At 47.9% G+C, this 18,930-nt stretch overlaps 2 protein-coding genes across 2 annotated transcripts in view; one reads left to right on the top strand and one right to left on the bottom strand.

Annotated features, from left to right (window-relative positions):
* Nucleotides 1-2,890: 2,890 nt before the first annotated feature.
* LOC134048148 (uncharacterized) lies at nucleotides 2,891-13,634 on the top strand. The gene is made up of 5 exons (XM_062499747.1): nucleotides 2,891-3,136; nucleotides 4,571-4,729; nucleotides 4,906-5,023; nucleotides 13,351-13,480; nucleotides 13,571-13,634. The coding sequence occupies exons 1-5, from the start codon at nucleotides 2,891-2,893 to the stop codon at nucleotides 13,632-13,634; spliced, it is 717 nt and encodes a 238-aa protein (XP_062355731.1).
* A 4,664-nt stretch (nucleotides 13,635-18,298) lies between these two features.
* LOC134048147 (hydrocephalus-inducing protein-like) overlaps nucleotides 18,299-18,930 on the bottom strand; it is a 74,684-nt gene continuing 74,052 nt past the window's right edge. The window contains exons 71-72 of the mRNA XM_062499746.1: nucleotides 18,463-18,577; nucleotides 18,299-18,394 (exon numbers count right to left, since the gene is read on the bottom strand). Of these exons, the coding sequence (XP_062355730.1) occupies nucleotides 18,299-18,394; nucleotides 18,463-18,577 (211 nt within the window). The remainder of the gene's footprint in view (nucleotides 18,395-18,462; nucleotides 18,578-18,930) is intronic.

Here is an 18,930-nt window from a genome sequence, read left to right as displayed (position 1 = left end):
GCCATCACCCCCAGCCCTCCTGCAGCTCTGCGGGACCTGCCCGTCCCCAGAGCCGGGAACTGCAGCTCAGGGAAAAGGTGCCTGCAGCCAGAAAGGGACTGGGACTGAGTTACTGTTCTGTTTGTGGGCAATTTCATAGCTGTTGTTGTTCTTGTTTGTCTTGTTAGATATACTAGTAAAGAACTGTTATTGCTATCCCCATACCTTTGCCTGAGATCTCCCTTAATTTCAAAATCATAATAATCTGTAGGAAGGAAGGATCATATTTTTCAGTTCAAAGGGAAGCTTCTGCTTTCCTTAGCAAACACCTGTCTTTCAAACCAAGACATGTTGTAATGCACATTTATGGTTTTGTGTTGCACTGAGGATGGTTTGTTCTGTTTCCCCCTCTGTTTGTATTGTGGTTGTCCCCTTCCCTTAACCCCTCCCTTTCCCCTGGCCAGCTCTGAGTGGCTGTGACCTGGGGTTCCTCCGCCCCTGAGCTGGGGTTGAAAATACCCTGCGTTTCCCATGCTATCTCTCTTCTCCCTGGAACCCTTCAGGACAATAAACTTGGATCATCCCGGGAAGGAGAGCCTCCTCTAATCTTTTACCTTTGTCCATGTCAGATAAAAAATCCCCCATCTCTCTGACCCCGAGCTAGCCGAGGCAGGTCAGAGAGACCAGGGGGAAGATCTGACAGTTCTGTGTGCAAGCAAAGCAAAATAGGGATTATTCCCTGTTTGGAATGTTGAAGCAGTAGAATGATCTCGAACAGTATTTTTACATGATGCTACATCAAGCAAACGAATAGTAGGGCTTGAGGAATAAGGATATAAATGAAGTTTTGTTGAAAGTACCTTTTTTGGTCACTGTGTGATAACTGTCATCACCATGAGGTAAATATTTAACAATCCATTTAAATTTTCCTAAATTGTATTCTTTTGTGATCAGCTATGATTAATTTAATTTCTGTTGTACCCATCACTGAATTATCTGACCACAACCTCCAAACAAGACAAATGGTAAAGTAGCAAAGGGCTGCAATAACTGAGCAGCCAAGAGGATAAGTCATATTGGCATATATTGGCTCTGCCAAATTCCGTGGCAGTGCTTTCATTTCCTGTCCTCTGGTTTAAAATGCAACACATTTTCATTACTTGACCCTGGACTGGGCCAAACTGGTATATCTCCAAGCATGGAACTTGAAATTACATAACACCAAGCTCAGTGCTCCTGCGCTGCCTGCAAGGTTACAGAGCGGACGCTGATGAAGACAAAGAGCCTTCATCGGAAATAAGACCCCGAGAGGATGAGAGACCCCTAACTTTTAGTAGAGCATGCACAACACAATATAGTGACATAGATTTTAGGAATAGAAACTAGGAGGAGTTTTCCAGAAAGTTTTGTATTAATATGTGTTAGCATATAGTATGGAAGTGGGATTTTTGTCCTGATCATTTCATATGTGAGGAACGGCGGGGTCCTGCCTGCGTTATAAATAAGAACATGTTCGGGGGTAGAGTTAAAGTTTGTTGCAGAATTGTAATACGTTGATTGATTGTGATGTTATTAATAAGTTGTGTAAAGAGTTAATTGTTGAAGTTATGAATTGTTATTCAATTGTTGGGGGTAACTGGGGGGAGGGAGGTCATGACTGACAAGCTGTGGGTGCTGACAAGCTGTGGGTGTTGACAAGCTGTGGTTGTTGACAAGTTCTGGGCGTTGACAAGCTGGGCGCTGACAAGCTGTGGGTGTTGACAAGCTGTGGTTGTTGACAAGCTGTGGGTGTTGACAAGCTGTGGTTGTTGACAAGTTCTGGGCGTGGACAAGCTGTGGGTGCTGACAAGCTGTGGGTGTTGACAAGCTGTGGGCACTGACAAGCTGTGGGTGTTGACAAGCTGTGGATGCTGACAAGCTGTGGGTGTTGACAAGCTGTGGGTGTTGACAAGCTGTGGGCATTGACAAGCTGTGGGTGTTGCCGGGTTGGTGCTTGTTGGACAGAGAAGGAAAGAACTTTCCAGACTAATTATGTCCTAAGGTGATGACACCGGACTCCATCATGATTGGACCATGCGCTGACCAATGGGGACAATGGATTTGGAAATGATTGGCCCAGAATGAAGAGTGGTATGAACCAATCGCGAGGCGAAGAAGGAGCCAATCACCGAGGGGATTGAAAAACACACCAATCAGCACGGATCGGGCTCTATAAGAACCCCCGGCTGTGCTGTCCTGGGCTCCTCTGACGGAACTCGGGCTGCTGGGAAGTTATCTGTGCTGCGGGCACAGTTTCTGTAGTGGTTTAGCCTGTCGGGCTTACCGAGTGGGGTCTAAGCTTTTCTTGGGCTCCTGCCTTTGGTGCTTTCATAAATAAATAGCCAAGCTGTGTCTCCAAAGAGTCTTTTCAGTCGTTTTTAACACCTTTATCCCTGGTCAATTTAGGTTATGCTTTTATACGAACCTAAATCTTACTAAATTACTGCCAAATTTTGTATATTTTTAAACATGTACATTTAGTATTTGATTGTATTCATTTATATGCAATTGCTGCTATTAAAAGAATTGCTGCTAATTTTTTTGTTGTTTGGTAAATTGGACAGATAGAGTAACACTTATAACCATGGAGATGGAATAAGGTGATCTTTCAAGTCCCTTGCGTGTGCTATGATCGTGTGACGAATACAGCGCTTTCACGGTCCTTCTCCCACTGGGAGCTGCCGGGACCGCACGGAACCGATGGAGCCGAGCAGCGCCAGCGCCGCAGTCCGGGACAGTGAGCGAGCGGGCCCGCGGCTCCCTGCACAGCGACACGGCAGGGAGTGGGAAAGGGAATGATCGACCCGACTGGCGGGGTCGTGTCGGTGTCGGGGCGGGGCCGGGCAGGGCGCAGCCGCCGGCGGTGCCGCAGATGGCGGCGGAGCGGGAGCTGGGCCCCGGGGCTGCAGCGGGTGACCGGGGCGCGGCCGGAGGGTGCCCGTGCTCCGCTCTGCTCGCTCCTAGGCAGGGGCTCATGGAGGAAGCCCGGCGCCCCCTGAGGGAGTTCGAGGTCGGGGACAAGTTCTGCCGCTTGCCGCTGCCCAGAGCCGCCGTGCTGCTGCCGCTCGTGGTGCGGCTGGGGCGGCTGCACCTGCTGCTCACCGTCCGGTCCATGCAGGTACCGGGGGGCTCCAGGGGCGCGATCCTTCCCGGGACACCATCGGTGCGCGCCCTCCCGGCACCTGCGCACCCCCGATCCCGCCCTTGTTCCCAAGGGCACGGCCAGGTGTTTCCACCTTGCTGGGATCTGGCGTTTGCCTGCCAGGAACACGCCGGGTCCCCGGAAACCCGGGACAGGAAATGACAATTTCCAGAGTCGGCAATGATTGATTACTTAAATAAGGAAATTGACAACGCAGTGCGGCTTTATTAAATGAGATTCCTTGGTCTGCAGTTAATATTACTCTTTTCTCTCTTTAATGCATAAAAGGCTACAGCCTAAGGCTCCCAGAACTATTTCTCCAGGATTTTGTTTCCTTTCACAACTCTTGTTTTCTGTCCCTGCCTCACATCAGCTGCCTGTACGCAGGAATTACTTCTTTCTGTTGCTGGGTCTTGCTTAAAAAACAAATAATTGCAGTTCCAGAGCTGATTCATTGAGTGTAAATGTGATTTTTACTGATTCTTGATGCACAAACCTACTACTGGAATGTACTTAAAGGTATCGTAGAAATAACTCCCTTTTGATGTACAGTGTAGGAGGGGACACAGTCTCGGAAGCAATAACTAAGTAACTATTCATTTGGAACGAGTCTGCTGAGTCGCGTGTGTGTCTGCGTCCCGAGAGGCAGAAACACACAGGCACACTTCGACAAAATGGCAAACTTTTATAGCCTTTTGTGGCTGGGGGTGGTCCCTGTCCCCTTTCCCACTGAATGGTTACTCAGGAACTTAGGCTCTCTCCTGACCGCCAGCTCTTCTGTCCCTTCCCTTCTCATCCTTCTTCCTGTTTTGGTCACATCTTCAACCCTGCCCCTGTCCCTGTTCTCAACAACACTCAGCAGATTAAACAAAACCCATCCCAACTATAGATAATAACAAATAGGAAACAGAACCAAGCATTTTCATTCTTTTGCTCCGTAATGTGTTTGGGTTAAAGCAAAAGTTATTTCTTCCTCCTACTGGTACATTATTTAATTGTGTCTTTCGGACGTTCTTGCTCTGAGAGTATTTTAATCTTGCTCTACAGGTTATCTGTCTGGATTAATCTGTCATTTATGCAAACAAGATGATGCAAAATGTAAACTTTGACATACAAAAGCAGAAGTTACAGTATGAATTACACAACACTGCACAGGTGCAGTGCATGTTTGATAGCAAGGGTTTATGGATTAACAGGGAGTAGGCTCAGCATTCCATTAGGTAGCTACTCTTGCTACCTTGCATGTTTCCTTTTTGCAGAAACCTTAACCACCATTTCAAGCTTCTTTGACTGGAAAGATAAACATGAAGAGATACTGCAATACCAACATTCCTCTGTGTGGATCCAGTAAGAATATAAGCCTTGTTATATTTAACAGTAGTACATTCTGGTCCTGTGGTCCTTTTCTAGCTGAGAAGATCACCAGGGGAAGTGTGTTTTCCAGGAGGTAAAAGAGAAGCCACTGATGATGATGATATTGACACTGCTCTCCGAGAAGCTAAAGAAGAAGGGTGTCTTGAGCCAGAGAAGGTGGAAGTCATGTGTAGGCTGATGCCTGGAATTGATAAAGTGAGTCAGCATATCATTACAAAATAAGTTTGGGTGGTTTGCTTTTGTGAGGTTGGCAGTGACCTTTTCAAACCTGCAACCTGCTTCTTCAGGTGTGCAGCCCATTTGTCCAGCAGAGCAAGGGAAAAGGGTTCTTGCTGTGTTTGGTATTTGTGAGACCACCTTTGGGGCACCAGTTAGTGATGCTCTGGAGTACCACACAGACAGTGCTGCGCTGGCAGGAGTTTAGCAGAGAGCCACGAGCACAGTCACAGGGCTCCAGCGAGTGGCTGATGAGCAGAGAGGCTGAGAGAGGTGGGCTTGCTCAGCTTGAAAGCCACCACGGGGTTTGGCTGCTTACTTCTTCTGGGTGGTCATAGAGAGGACAATACCAGAACTCTTCTTGAGGCAATGGACACAGCAGCAACATGGACATTTTGATGAGATACAAGAAAAAAATACTCTTCACCATGACGTCAGCCCAAAACTGGAGCAGGTGTTCCTGACAGGCTGTATAATCTCCATCCCTGGAGCTGTTCAGAGCTCACTCACCCAGGCAGGGTCCCAGCAGGCTGCTCTAGCCTCACAGAGGTCTGCTTCAGTGTCTGCTTACTCCAGGGCTCTGCAGATGGAGAGGGACCACCAGAGGGGATGTGCACTGGGATTGTGTAGAGACCTTTAGCAGGGAGACTGCTAGAGGTGTCTTTGGAGTGTAGGTCACCATTTGTAAACTAACAGATTCTTAATTTCAATAGCAGTGTTCAGTATTACATAGGATCGGTTTTCCCATAGAACAGAGGAATTGCTGTTTCTGAGAACTTTTTGTTCACCAGGTTTATTTCTGTGCCTGCTGTTTTCCTATCTGTTAGCAATATCCTCTCCCCATTTAAAAAGGGAAGAACTACTTTGGAAATTGTATTGCAAAAAGCTTTATTTAACTTCGTAAATTATAATTTCTGTACAGGTAACCACATAGTTCAGAGGCAGTGTATAAAAAGATCAAATTTTCCCTGTTTACCAGTGTTGAGGGTTAGTTCTCTCCCTTTTTTCCCTCTGTGGAATTTTCCCCATTGTCATGCTAAGATACCTGTTGACTGGGCCCTGGTGACAAGGGGGAAGGGACAGGAGGGAAGAAGCAAGCCCCGCGAGATTCAAACAGCCAGAAGAGGAAGCGGAAGGCTGGGCCTCGGCCCATTTCCCCCGCGGAGTTCGGACGAGAAGGACGATCGCCGCCTCCTGCCTCTCTGTCCCATCCCAGCGTCGGGAAACCACAATCGGACCCTGCCTGGCTGTCTTCTCGCTGTGAACTACCACCATCCAGCACTCTGCTGAGTATCGGGACCCACACCGTGAGCGGAAGGCTCTCTCCATCTCTCTCTCTCTCCCTGGGACAGCGCTGCCATCACCCCCAGCCCTCCTGCGGCTCTGCGGGACCCACCCGCCCCCAGCACCGGGAACTGCAGCTCAGGGAAAAGGTACCTGCAGCCAAAAAACACTGGGACTGAGTTACTGTTCTGTTTGTGGGTAATTTCATAGCTGTTGTTGCTCTTGTTTGTCATGTTAGGTATACTAGTAAAGAACTGTTATTCCTACCCCCATATATTTGCCTGAGATCTCTCTTAATTCCAAAATTATAATAATCAGAACATTCACTTTTTTTTTTTTTCAGTCCAAAGGGAAGCTTCTGCTTTCCTTAGCAAACACCTGTCTTTCAAACCAGGAGAGATTTTGGCCACCCAACATGGTGCCCGAGGGCATTGAGAGAAAAGGGTGAAAAAGGAATAACAGTTCTTGAGTTACCTCAGTTTTGTGTTAGGTGGCATCATGTTGTCCAGCTTACCGTGGTTTGGGCTCCATGTGGCCACAGCTCTGTCTCTCCCATTTGCAATCCCTTACTTGAGCATGGGTCCTATAACTCAGGCTGCTGTAACTATTATCCAGTTCCTTTTGTGGGCTGATAATGTGAGAAATTCATGGATTTTTAACTTCCTCTGGAAGGTCGGCACATGGATTCAGAGCTATCACACTCTAACTGTATGTTTTTGGGGTTACTTTAATAATGGTACATACTGTGAGGATATGACACCAGGGAAAATTTTGTCCCAACCCCTTACACAGTTTTTTGGGTCTGCTCCACCAGCTTTTGAGGGGTTCAAATCTCTTCTAAGCAGTAATGATATCATACAGTGGCTGACATTGCTAATAGGCCTTGTAAACCTGTTCTATTTAACATTCTGAGATGAGGGGAGATTGACTTGGATGACAACCCTGATACGTCCCCCAAGGAATAGGGATCCTGCCCCAGAGCCTGGCCCTGCCCCAGAGCCTGGCTCTGCCCCAGAGACTAAGGATTCTGCCCCAGAGCCTGACCCTTCCCAGCCCCTGCTCCAGAGACTAAGGATTCTGCCCCAGAGACTAAGGATTCTGTCCCAGAGACTAAGGATTCTGTCCCAGAGCCTGACCCTGCCCCTGCCCCAGAAACTAAGGATTCTGCCCTAGAGACTAAGGATTCTGCCCCAGAGGTTAAGGATGTTGCCCCTGAGCCTGATTCTGCCCCAGAGTTCACCTTAGAAAGGAACCATCCAGAGTGGGTGGGGTTTCTAGTGAAGGAGATGGGCCAAATGCTGAAGGAGTACCTTTCCCCAGCTCTTGAGAAACTCTCCCCCTGCCTTAAAGAGGAAGAACCTGATGGTGCAGCAGTGGAACCCACAGATGTTACATCTCGCCGGGTTTCAGCTGAACTGCAAGGGCACTCACAGCCAGCAGTAGTTGCCCCTGTGGAAACTAGAAAGTCCAAAGTGAAAACAAAGCACCTGGATAATAAGGACCAGAAAGCAGGGCCCTCACAACCAGCAGGGGAGCCAGAGGTTGAGATCGTCACAGAGTCCCTGTCATACGAGAGTCTCCGTAATCTGCGTAAAGATGTTGTGCGAAGAGGCCGTGAGGCTTTTACAACGTGGTTACTGCGGGTCTGGGACCTTATGGGTACAGGTGTGCAACTGGATGGTACTGAGGCAAGGAATTTGGGACCCCTGACCCAGGACTCAGGTGTGGATCACATATTCATAAGGCAACCAGGCCCCCTTTCCCTCTGGGAGCGGCTTTTAATGAGTGTAAGAGAGAGGTTTGTCCATAGAGAGAGAATGCAGGAGCACCACCATAGAATGAGCTGGAAGACCGCTGAGGAGGGGATCCAAGAGCTGAGAGAAGTGGCAGTACTGGAGATACTCTTTGGGAGGGGTGGACAACATGACAATGACCCCGACAAGGTCAGGTGCACAGGGCAGATGTTGTGGAATCTGGCACACCTGGGGCCATCTCAATACACTACATTCATTGCAGCCATTAATGCTGACACCAACCACGAGACAGTGGGTTCTGTTGCCAATAGGCTCAGGAATTTTGAGAGTATAATGAACGGCCCAATGCAGGCTCAGGTCTCTGCTGTGATTAGGGAACTCGAAGAGGAGATGAGAGAGATGAGGGAGGAGATGAAGAAGGTCAGTACAGCACCAGTGCGAGTCACAGATGCCAGAGTTAGAGCCCAACGCCCCCCAGCTAGGGATAGAGGGTACACCCCACGAGCTGACCTGTGGTTTTTTCTGTGTGACCATGGGGAAGACATGAGGAGGTGGGATGGGAAACCCACTTCTGCCCTGGCAGCGCGGGTGCGTCAACTCAGGGAGGGAAACACTAACCAAAGGAGCTCCACTAAAGTGAAGGTAGCCTCAACTTCCCATAACCAAGATGCAGGGTACTACAAAAGGGAGGATGATTTGTCAGATCCCCTTGAGGGAACCTCCAACATGTATGCCCAGGAAGGAAATAATAACCAGTGCTAGAGGGGCCCTGCCTCTAGCCAGGGAGAGGCACGGGAAAACCGGGTCTTTTGGACGGTGTGGATCCGATGGCCTGGCACATCAGAGCCACAAAAACATAGGGCATTAGTTGACACTGGTTCACAGTGCACCCTAATACCATCAGAACATGTGGGGGAAGAGCCTGTTTCTATTGCTGGGGTGACAGGGGGATCACAGGAATTGACTTTGCTGGAGGCTGAGGTGAGCCTGACTGGGAAGGAGTGGCAGAAGCATCCAATTGTGACTGGCCCAGAGGCACCGTGTATTCTAGGCATAGACTTCCTGAGGAATGGCTATTACAAAGACCCAAAGGGACTCAGGTGGGCTTTTGGAATAGCTGCTGTAGAGGCAGAAAACATTAAGCAATTGAACACCTTGCTTGGACTGTCAGAGAACCCATCTGTAGTGGGACTCCTGAAGGTGAAGGAGCAGCAAGTGCCAATTGCCACCTCCACAATGCACCACCGGCAGTACAGGACAAATCGAGATGCCGTGATCCCCATCCACAAGATGATCCGTGAGCTGGAGGGCCAAGGGGTGGTCAGTAAAACCCACTCACCCTTCAACAGCCCCATCTGGCCTGTGCGCAAGTCTGACGGAGAATGGAGATTGACTGTGGACTATCGTGCATTGAATGAAGTGACTCCACCACTGAGAGCTGCCGTGCCGGACATGCTGGAACTCCAGTACGAGCTGGAGTCCAAGGCAGCAAAGTGGTACGCCATCATTGACATTGCCAATGCATTTTTCTCTATTCCTCTGGCAGCAGAGTGCAGGCCTCAGTTTGCTTTCACCTGGAGGGGCGTGCAGTACACCTGGAACCGACTGCCCCAGGGGTGGAAACACAGCCCCACCATCTGCCATGGACTGATCCAGGCTGCACTGGAAAAGGGTGAAGCTCCAGAACATCTGCAATACATTGATGACATCATTGTGTGGGGGAACACAGCAATGGAAGTATTTGAGAAAGGAAAAAAGATCATCCAGATTCTGCTGGGAGCCAGTTTTGCCATCAAGAGGAGCAAAGTCAAAGGTCCTGCCCGAGAGATCCAGTTCCTGGGAGTAAAGTGGCAAGACGGGCGGCGCCAAATCCCCACTGAGGTCATCAATAAGATCACCGCGATGTCTCCACCAACCAACAAGAAGGAAACACAAGCTTTCCTAGGTGCCATAGGCTTTTGGAGAATGCACATTCCTGAGTACAGCCAGATCGTGAGCCCTCTCTACCTGGTCACCCGGAAGAAGGAACGAATTCCACTGGGGCCCTGAGCAGCAGCAAGCCTTTGCCCAGATCAAGCAGGAGATCACTCATGCTGTAGCCCTCGGCCCAGTCAGGACGGGACCAGAGGTGAAGAATGTGCTCTACTCTGCAGCCGGGAACAAGGGCTTGTCCTGGAGCCTTTGGCAGAAGGTACCTGGTGAGACCCGAGGCCGACCACTGGGATTCTGGATCCGAAGTTACAGAGAGTCTGAAGCCAACTACACCCCAACAGAGAAGGAGATCTTGGCTGCTTATGAAGGAGTTCAAGCTGCCTCAGAGGTGATTGGCACAGAAGCACAGCTCCTCCTGGCACCCCGACTACCAGTGCTGGGGTGGATGTTTAAAGGGAAGGTTCCCTCTACCCACCACGCCACCGATGCCACATGGAGCAAGTGGATCGCCCTCATCACACAGCGCGCCCGTATGGGAAACCCAAATCGCCCTGGGATTTTGGAAATAATTACAAACTGGCCAGAAGGTGAAAATTTTGGTCTTGCTGATGAAGAGGAGCAAGAACAAGTGACCCGGGCTGATGAAGCCCCGCCATACAACCAACTGCCAGCAGATGAAACTCACTACGCTCTTATCACTGACGGTTCCTGTCGCATCGTGGGGATGAACCGGAAGTGGAAAGCAGCCGTATGGAGCCCCACACGACAGGTTGCACAAGCTACTGAAGGAGAAGGTGGATCAAGTCAACTTGCTGAACTCAAAGCCGTTCAGCTGGCCCTGGACACTGCTGAAAGAGAGAAGTGGCCAAAGCTTTACCTTTACACTGATTCATGGATGGTAGCCAATGCTGTGTGGGGCTGGCTGGAAAGATGGAAAAAAGCTATCTGGCAACGTAGGGGAAAACCAATCTGGGCTGCTGATGAGTGGAAAGACATTGCCAGTCGGGTAGAGAAGCTACCCGTAAAGGTCCGTCATGTAGATGCCCATGTCCCCAAGAGTCGGGCTAATGAGGAGCACCAACACAATGAGCAAGTAGATCAGGCTGCAAAGATAGAGGTGTCACAGATAGACTTAAACTGGCAACACAAGGGAGAGTTGTTCCTGGCTCGATGGGCCCACGATGCCTCAGGTCACCAAGGCAGAGATGCTACCTATAAGTGGGCACGAGACCGAGGGGTGGATCTCACCATGGACAGCATTTCCCAGGTTATCCATGACTGTGAGACGTGTGCTGTCATCAAGCAAGCCAAGCGAGTGAAGCCCCTCTGGTATAGGGGGCGGTGGTCCAAATATAAGTATGGGGAGGCCTGGCAGATTGACTACATCACACTGCCTCAGACACGCCAAGGCAAGCGCTACGTGCTGACCATGGTGGAAGCCACCACTGGATGGTTGGAGACCTACCCTGTGCCTCATGCCACTGCCCGCAACACCATCCTGGGCCTGGAAAAACAAGTCCTTTGGAGACATGGTACCCCTGAGAGAATTGAGTCAGACAATGGGACTCATTTCAAGAACAGCCTCATAAGCACCTGGGCCAGAGAATACGGCATCGAGTGGGTGTACCACATTCCTTATCACGCACCAGCGGCTGGGAAAGTGGAACGGTGCAATGGGCTGCTTAAAACCACCTTGAAGGCACTGGGTAGGGGGACTTTCAAGAACTGGGAGATTAATCTACCAAAGGCCACATGGTTAGTGAACACCCGAGGTTCCACTAATCGAGCAGGCCCTGCCCAGTCTGAGCCCTTGAGAGCGCCAGATGGGGACAAGGTTCCAGTGGTGCATATGAGAGGCATGCTAGGAAAAACTGTTTGGGTGAACTCTGCCTCCAGCAAAGACAATCCAATTCGTGGGGTGGTCTTTGCTCAAGGGCCAGGTTGTACCTGGTGGATCATGCAAAGGGATGGAAAGACCCGGTGCATACCCCAAGGAGACCTTGTTTTAGGGTGAACTACCTACAATACTGTGCCTGTATCTGTAACTGTATGGATGTGTATAATTTGAAGATTTTAATTTGATTTGGCATGATGGTAGGGGAAAATTTGGGGTGGATAATGTTGAGGGTTAGTTCTCTCCCTTTTTTCCCTCTGTGGAATTTTCCCCATTGTCATGCTAAGATACCTGTTGACTGGGCCCTGGTGACAAGGGGGAGGGGACGGGAGGGAAGAAGCAAGCCCCGCGAGATTCAAACAGCCAGAAGAGGAAGTGGAAGGCTGGGCCTCGGTCCATTTCCCCCGCGGAATTCGGACGAGAAGGACGATCGCTGCCTCCTGCCTCTCTGTCCCATCCCAGCGTCGGGAAACCACTATCGGACCCTGCCCGGCTGTCTTCTCGCTGTGAACTACCACCATCCAGCACTCTGCTGAGTATCGGGACCCACACCGTGAGCGGAAGGCTCTCTCCATCTCTCTCTCTCTCCCTGGGACAGCGCTGCCATCACCCCCAGCCCTCCTGCGGCTCTGCGGGACCCGCCCGCCCCCAGCACCGGGAACTGCAGCTCAGGGAAAAGGTGCCTGCAGCCAGAAAGGGACTGGGACTGAGTTACTGTTCTGTTTGTGGGTAATTTCATAGCTGTTGTTGTTCTTGTTTGTCTTGTTAGATATACTAGTAAAGAACTGTTATTCCTACCCCCATATCTTTGCCTGAGAGCTCTCTTAATTCCAAAATTATAATAATCAGAACATTCACTTTTTTTTTTTTCATTCCAAAGGGAAGCTTCTGCTTTCCTTAGCAAACACCTGTCTTTCAAACCAGGACAACCAGTCCTGCTCTGCTTCCAGCTTTTTAATTTCTTGACCTGATCTGCACAGAAATGGTACATACTGCACAGATTGGTCATGAGATCTCATCTTTTCATTGGTTTTAGTGCATTTGCATACAGAAATCAGCTGTCCAATTAATAGCCTCAAATCATGGAAGTTTCCTCCTCCTTGCTTTCTTGCTTGCTTGCCCACTCTCCTTTCTTCATGTTGTTTATGTTTATAGGGCCTGAAGTTTGAAGAAATTGTCCTTGAGTCCCCAGCTGGAATAGGACTGTTTTGTCTTCACTACCCTGTGAAAAGATCCTAGTAACCCTTAATGTAAAAACTAAAAGCTTAATATAACACCAAAGCAGAACAGAAAAACTTACCAGAGGGACCTGCCGTGCCCAACGCGTGACAAACCTGAGCAGCAGCTGCCTGATTGTGCCCTGGGACTGTGCTGGTACTGCTCATCTCCAAGAAGCACCAGCTGGGTTCCAGTTCCCATTCAAGACGGCTTTTGTCCAAGCTGCCTTGGTGCTGGCTGGGGGCAGGCAAGTCTCTGGAGCTCTGGAAGGTTCTTGGCTTGTCTGCCTGGCCAGATGAGGCAAACTTTGCTAACAGTGTCTGGGCAGGTGAAGATGCTGGAGTTAACTGCTGTGGAGATGAGGTCCTGGCTAAGAGAGCAGGAGGTGTCACCAGCACTGAGCAGCCAGACAGGAGGACCCCACACCCCCTCTCAACAGGAGCAGGGTGGGATCCTTTCTCAGATGCCAACCTTGGGAAAGACCTTTGCTAACCAGGCACTGTCTTCTCTTTCCTCAGTCAAACAGCTGCAGATAGAGATGGTGATGATGCTGATAAAGAAGCCTGCTCTGGAGCTGCAGGAAAAGCTTCCATCCCATCCCCCAAACAACAGGTTCCCTGACAAAAAGCTGTGCCAGAGTCTTGTCAAGTGAGTAGGGACTCCCATCCCCATCTCCAGGTGCCCCGTGGGGAACACCCAGCAATGTTCCCTTGTCCTGAGAGCTCCTTGTGTCTGCAGAGCTGGGAATAGCCTGGACTTCAGACAGGATGTGGTCCTGGTGGCTGTGACACTCTCCATGTGAGCAGCAGAGTGTCCTCTCTAACGCTAGCCATGGATTTATGCACAGAATCACGAACGAGACGGGACTGCTGTGGAACGTGTCTCGAGCTGTTTCTTTTCCAGCATCAGTCTCATTACATGGTTGGGACAATGGGAAGATGCCAGCAGCTCACGTCCTCAGCAGCAGCTGCAGAACTCAGTGTTACAACTCACTTCAAAAGTGTTTGAATGACACAATGCAAAAGCATGTTGACAGTAGTTTTATGCAACTGCTGTAAGTACACGTACCTTCGGTTAAAACAATGGTTGTTTATTTTGAGTACAATACCTGCTTGTAAGCCTTAAAATACAATGCACTGAGCTCCATTATTAAGCTTAGACCTTCCTAATATCTTGCCAGATATACTTCTCTGCAGCTTAGGGAGTTACTCTAGGCAAGCATTGATACACAGACCATTGTTTTATTTGTCCTTGCCTTCTACATCTCATAGAACTTTTCTGATGACAAATCTTACGGGTACTGCTTAGCTCTAATTAGACTTCTGCTGTTTCTGAGGCCTGCTTTTTGCAGCTTTCCCAAAACCCCTTCAATTTTAAGGATTCCCACGATTCCCTCTCTCGGTACAACTGAAAAGAAACTTGTAACCTTGTCATTTATTAACTACCTTGCGTTTCATAGCTTTACTATAGTATATCTTCTAATTACAGCATCTTGTTTTTCCTTGCATTAAGTGTTGCCAGGTTACAACACAGAAATTTTAATGCTGTGAAAATCCAATCTGTTCAAAGGATGTAAGTCATATCTGATAGCAGTTACGATTCATTGTTTGAAAAAAATCTTGCCTCTTCCAAAGTCTTAATTCAAAAACTTACTCCACGTCTATACCTTCATCCACTATCTCTGTAAGGTTTTGAGAACTCTCTGTGAATCCATTTCCTACCTCTCTTTTGTATGATAAAAACGTCTTTGATAGTTTTGTCCATCATTTGTCATGCACAGCAAAATCTGCAGGGCATGGCTATCAATATTACTGCTAAAAAGACCAACACCCAAAAACCTATGTTACAAAGTTTTCTTACCCAAGGTGCAAAGCTCAGTTTGTTGAGCCAGCCATCTAACAATGACCCATCATCTTCTTGAATTTGAGCTGAGGGAGGGGATCTGTAATAGAACAAAACAAAAACCACGCTTTTGCCAAAAGAGCTCAATGAAACCAACAGTTAACACATTTATAAATAACACAAAATCAGAGTTTGTAGGTTCCATTGATGAACAAGAAACGTCAGGTGTGACCTGTGATCCCTCTGTTTGGCTCAAGTCTGTGTACTTGCTTCTACAGCCTCCAACTCATCAGCACATATGGTTTGATGTTTTTTTGCTGGCGTCCATTTAACTCCTGCACTTGTAGAGACTCAAGCATACCCTTTCCCCCCAAGTTATTAATTGGAAAGGACCTTCAATTTGTCCTGTCTCAGGGTTTCTAATTAAAACAGGAGAATTTTCTTTCAATTTTGCATGTGTATTATTTGAAAAATGTCTAAAAATTGGTGGATCAGGTTCTGCAAAAGAGCTGTTCAAGAAATTAAAAACATACAAAGCTTTTGCTCATCTGTGGTGTGACCTCTACTCCCCCCCTTCTGTTGATCAAGAATATGTTTTAATGTTTGATGTGACCACTCAATAATTGCTCGACTTGTGGGAGAATGAGGAAAACCAAAGATGTGACAAACACCCCAATCCTTTAAAAATGTGGCCAATTTTTGAGATATATATGGGGGACCATTGTCTGTGTTTACTTCTTGGGGCACACCCAATGAAGCAAAAGCTTGCAAAAAACGTTGACAGGCATGATTATCTGTTTCACCTGTGTGGACAGAAGCAAAACTGCACCAGAGAACGTGGCCACTGAAAGATGAATATATTTAAATTTACCAAAGGAGTGGTATTTAGTGATATCTGTTTGCCATCATTGCAGGCTTTGCAAACCCTGCGGGTTGACCACTCCTGTAGAAACAGGAGGTTGCACAAGCTGACAATCAGGGCAAGTGCTAATGATAGCTTTAGCTTGACTTTTGGAAATTCGAAACATTCGCACAAGTGTTTGAGCATTTTGATGAAAAAGGCATGACTCACTTTTGCTTGTTCAAGAATGTTTGGCAAAGTGTTTGAAATAACCATTGTCAATTTGCCCTCCCTGGTCCTACTCATCCCACTGTTCCTGATAATGGGCCAGGAGCTGCTGGCCTTCTTGGCCAACTGGGGACACTGCTGGCTCATGTTCAGGTGGCTGTTGACCAGTCCCCCCAGGGTCCTTTCTGTCTGGCTGCTGTCCTGCCACACTGTTCTCAGTCTGTAGTGCTGCAGGGGTGGTGGTGGCCAACATGCAGGACTCAGACTTGTTAAACTTCATGTTGTTGGACTCAGACCCTCTATTCAGCCTGTCCAGGTCCCTCTGAAGAGCCCTCCTACCCTCCAGCAGATTGATACTTGCTCCCAGTTTGGTGTCATCTGCAAATTTATGGTCCCCTCCCATCCCACTTCTTTTTTAGTCACGTCTTCAACCCCATCCCTCTCCCAGCTCACAGCAACACTCAACAAACCAATCTGAACAAATCTAAGCAATCCAAACAACAGCACAGAGAACCAACAACTTTTGTCCTTTAACCCAATAACCTTTTGGCTTCAGCAAAATATCACCTCATCCCTCACAATCCACCCTTTCCTTTTATTCTCCTTTTTTTGCTGAAGTCCTTGATGTAATTATCCTGTCTGGCCAGCATAAAATTACTCCTTTTGCAAAGCAGTTATAAATAAGATTAATCGGTCTTTTATTAGGTAGGTGTTACATTCAGTCTATTTAAAAGTTCCTGATTTGTCAGTTCACGTTGCTGTCCATAGTTCTCCTCCAACTCAAGTAAAGTGAGCTGTAGATATACTTGTATGCAGTGCCTCCCATCAGCAGTTCCATCTGCGCCTGCTCGGATGAAGCAAAGCTCAGATTGTAACTGTGGCCACAAAGATGACCTTCCTCATCCATACCTGCTTCCCAAGTTCTGTGCACTAGAACAGCACGCTGTAGGGATATAGAGGTGAAGCACAGAAGCCATGACACTCCACCCAGCAATTTCCAGAGTCTTGGAACATCATTTCCTATTCCTCTTTTGTCAAGGTCTGTATGATTTCTATTCCCACTGCTCAACACCCGAGCGATTCAGCCCACAGTGGAGCAAAAGTCTCGCTGGTGGCAAATACAGAGGTCAGTCCAGTCTTACCCTTGACTGTTTACTATTAAATCATCTTTTGAAGATTAACTTTCAAGGGTCATTTCCTTGTACCACTGTCCAAGTTTGGGGAGGAGCATCCACTGGTCCTTTGACTTGGGAGGTGTGAGACCACTCCTTTTCTGCAGTTCTGATAACTGTTTCCAGTTGTTAAAAGTACCTGAAAGGGACCTTTCCATGCTGGTGTTAAGGTATCATCTTTCCAAGTTTGTATTAGAACCAAATCTCCTGGTTTTGCCTGGTGTATGTGAAAGTCTAGAGGTGATGTTGGGATAACAACCCTTTTCTTCTAAGATCCATGTAAAAATAAAGTGTAACTGCCTGCAAATAACTTCTGAGATAGAAGTGATTAGTTCCAGCCATTGGCAACCCCTCCTCCCTCCCCAGATAAGGTAACCCAATAACATTTCTTAGGGAGAAACTCCTATGGCCTTTCTTGGAGCAGTTCTCATCTGTAATATTGCTAATCTGGTTTCAGTCATTAATTTGATAATATGGTTCTTAAGGATAGCATTCATTCTCTCCACACGTCCAGAGCATTGAGCGTGTCACAGAGTATGAAATTTCCAATTTACATCTAATGCAGCACATAGAGAATGTAAATTTTTTGAAGTAAAATGTGTTCCCTTATCTGAATCCATTCTTTCAGTTATCCCATATCTGGGAATTATTTCTTCTAATAGCATCTTGGCCATTTTGGAGGTAGTTGCAGCTGAAGTAGGAAACCCTTCTACCCAGTGGGTGAGGTGATCAGCTATTACAAGAAGATACTTCCATCTCTGGAGTTTGGGAAACTCAGTGTAATCTATTTGCCTATTTTGAAAGGGTCTAAGGGCTCTTCCCTCACTAGGGTGTATTCTCATCACTTTCTTCTTTCTCTTTGAACAAATCAAGCACTGTTCAGTCACTATTTAGCTACTCTATAGACTCCCTCACAGCAATAAGTGTTTAAGAATTGATGACACAGCGCTCGACTTCTTCAGCGTATTCCTTGGTGTAGCTTAATTAAAACTTCTCTAGAAATTGCTTTATTCATTATTTGCCTCCCTTCCCTGCCCGGCTGGGACTGGAACTACACCACAGGGAAAGTGCCTGCAGCCGAGAGAAGGTTGTGGTTGGGTATCTGGTTCTGTTTGTTGTTGCTGCCAGTGCTGCTGCTTGTTTGCTTGGTTAGACATCCTAGAAAAGAATTGTTACTCCTTTTCCCGTATCTTTGAAACTAAGGGACTTTCCAGCAAAGTTAGAATAATTTGGAGGGAAGGGGGTCATATTCTCCATTCCAGGGAGGTCCTGCAGACACCTGTCTTTCCAAGCAAGACAAGCTGACAATTAACAATTTATTGCCAATTGTTTAATTAAAAATTAGTTAATTAACTTAGGTAATTAAAGATAGGATAAAGGTGTTCACTGGAGCTTGCAAGGGTAGCTGCAGAGGTCTCTGGTGAAGGGTGGGAGACCATCAGCAGCAGAAGACACGATGTTGCTGGCTCCTGCTGGATGCTGCAGCTAACACAAACGCTGTCACTCAGGTGTTAGTTTCCAGTGCACCTGCTTCTTGGGTCCTTGGCCTTTGTCTGTCTCCGTAACAGAGAGCGTTTTGGTTTATCAAGAATCTTCTGCTCCCGGGCTCTGCCTTTCACAATCACCCGCGCCTTCTTCTGAGTTGGCTTCAGGTTAGAAATCCTAGGAAGAAAGGGACTGGTATTAGTCAGATGAACATTTCCAGCCAGCCACTTCTCTGTCTCCTTGCACTGCACACAGTGTTGCATCCTCTGTCTGTGCAAGCAGTGAGCAGCAAATTAAACAACTGCACTCGCTGCAGGGAGGCTGCAGAGGTGCAAGGGCAGCAACATGACCAGCTAAGTGCCTGGGGACCAACCACAGCACATGGGGTTCCATGTGGAGAAGCAGGCCTTGCTTGTTCCAAAAGGAAGCAGAGCTAGGGACTGGCTGGTCCCCGTATCTCTCGTTACAGATTTTGCAACCCTCCAGGAGCTTAATGTTTCATAGAGTGTCTTTTCACAGTGTCTCCCTAG

Source organism: Cinclus cinclus, chromosome 11 (genome assembly GCF_963662255.1).
Source record: "Cinclus cinclus chromosome 11, bCinCin1.1, whole genome shotgun sequence".
Taxonomy (NCBI): domain Eukaryota; kingdom Metazoa; phylum Chordata; class Aves; order Passeriformes; family Cinclidae; genus Cinclus; species Cinclus cinclus.
Note: the sequence above shows the minus strand (reverse complement) of the source record. Positions and strands in the feature narration are given on the sequence as shown.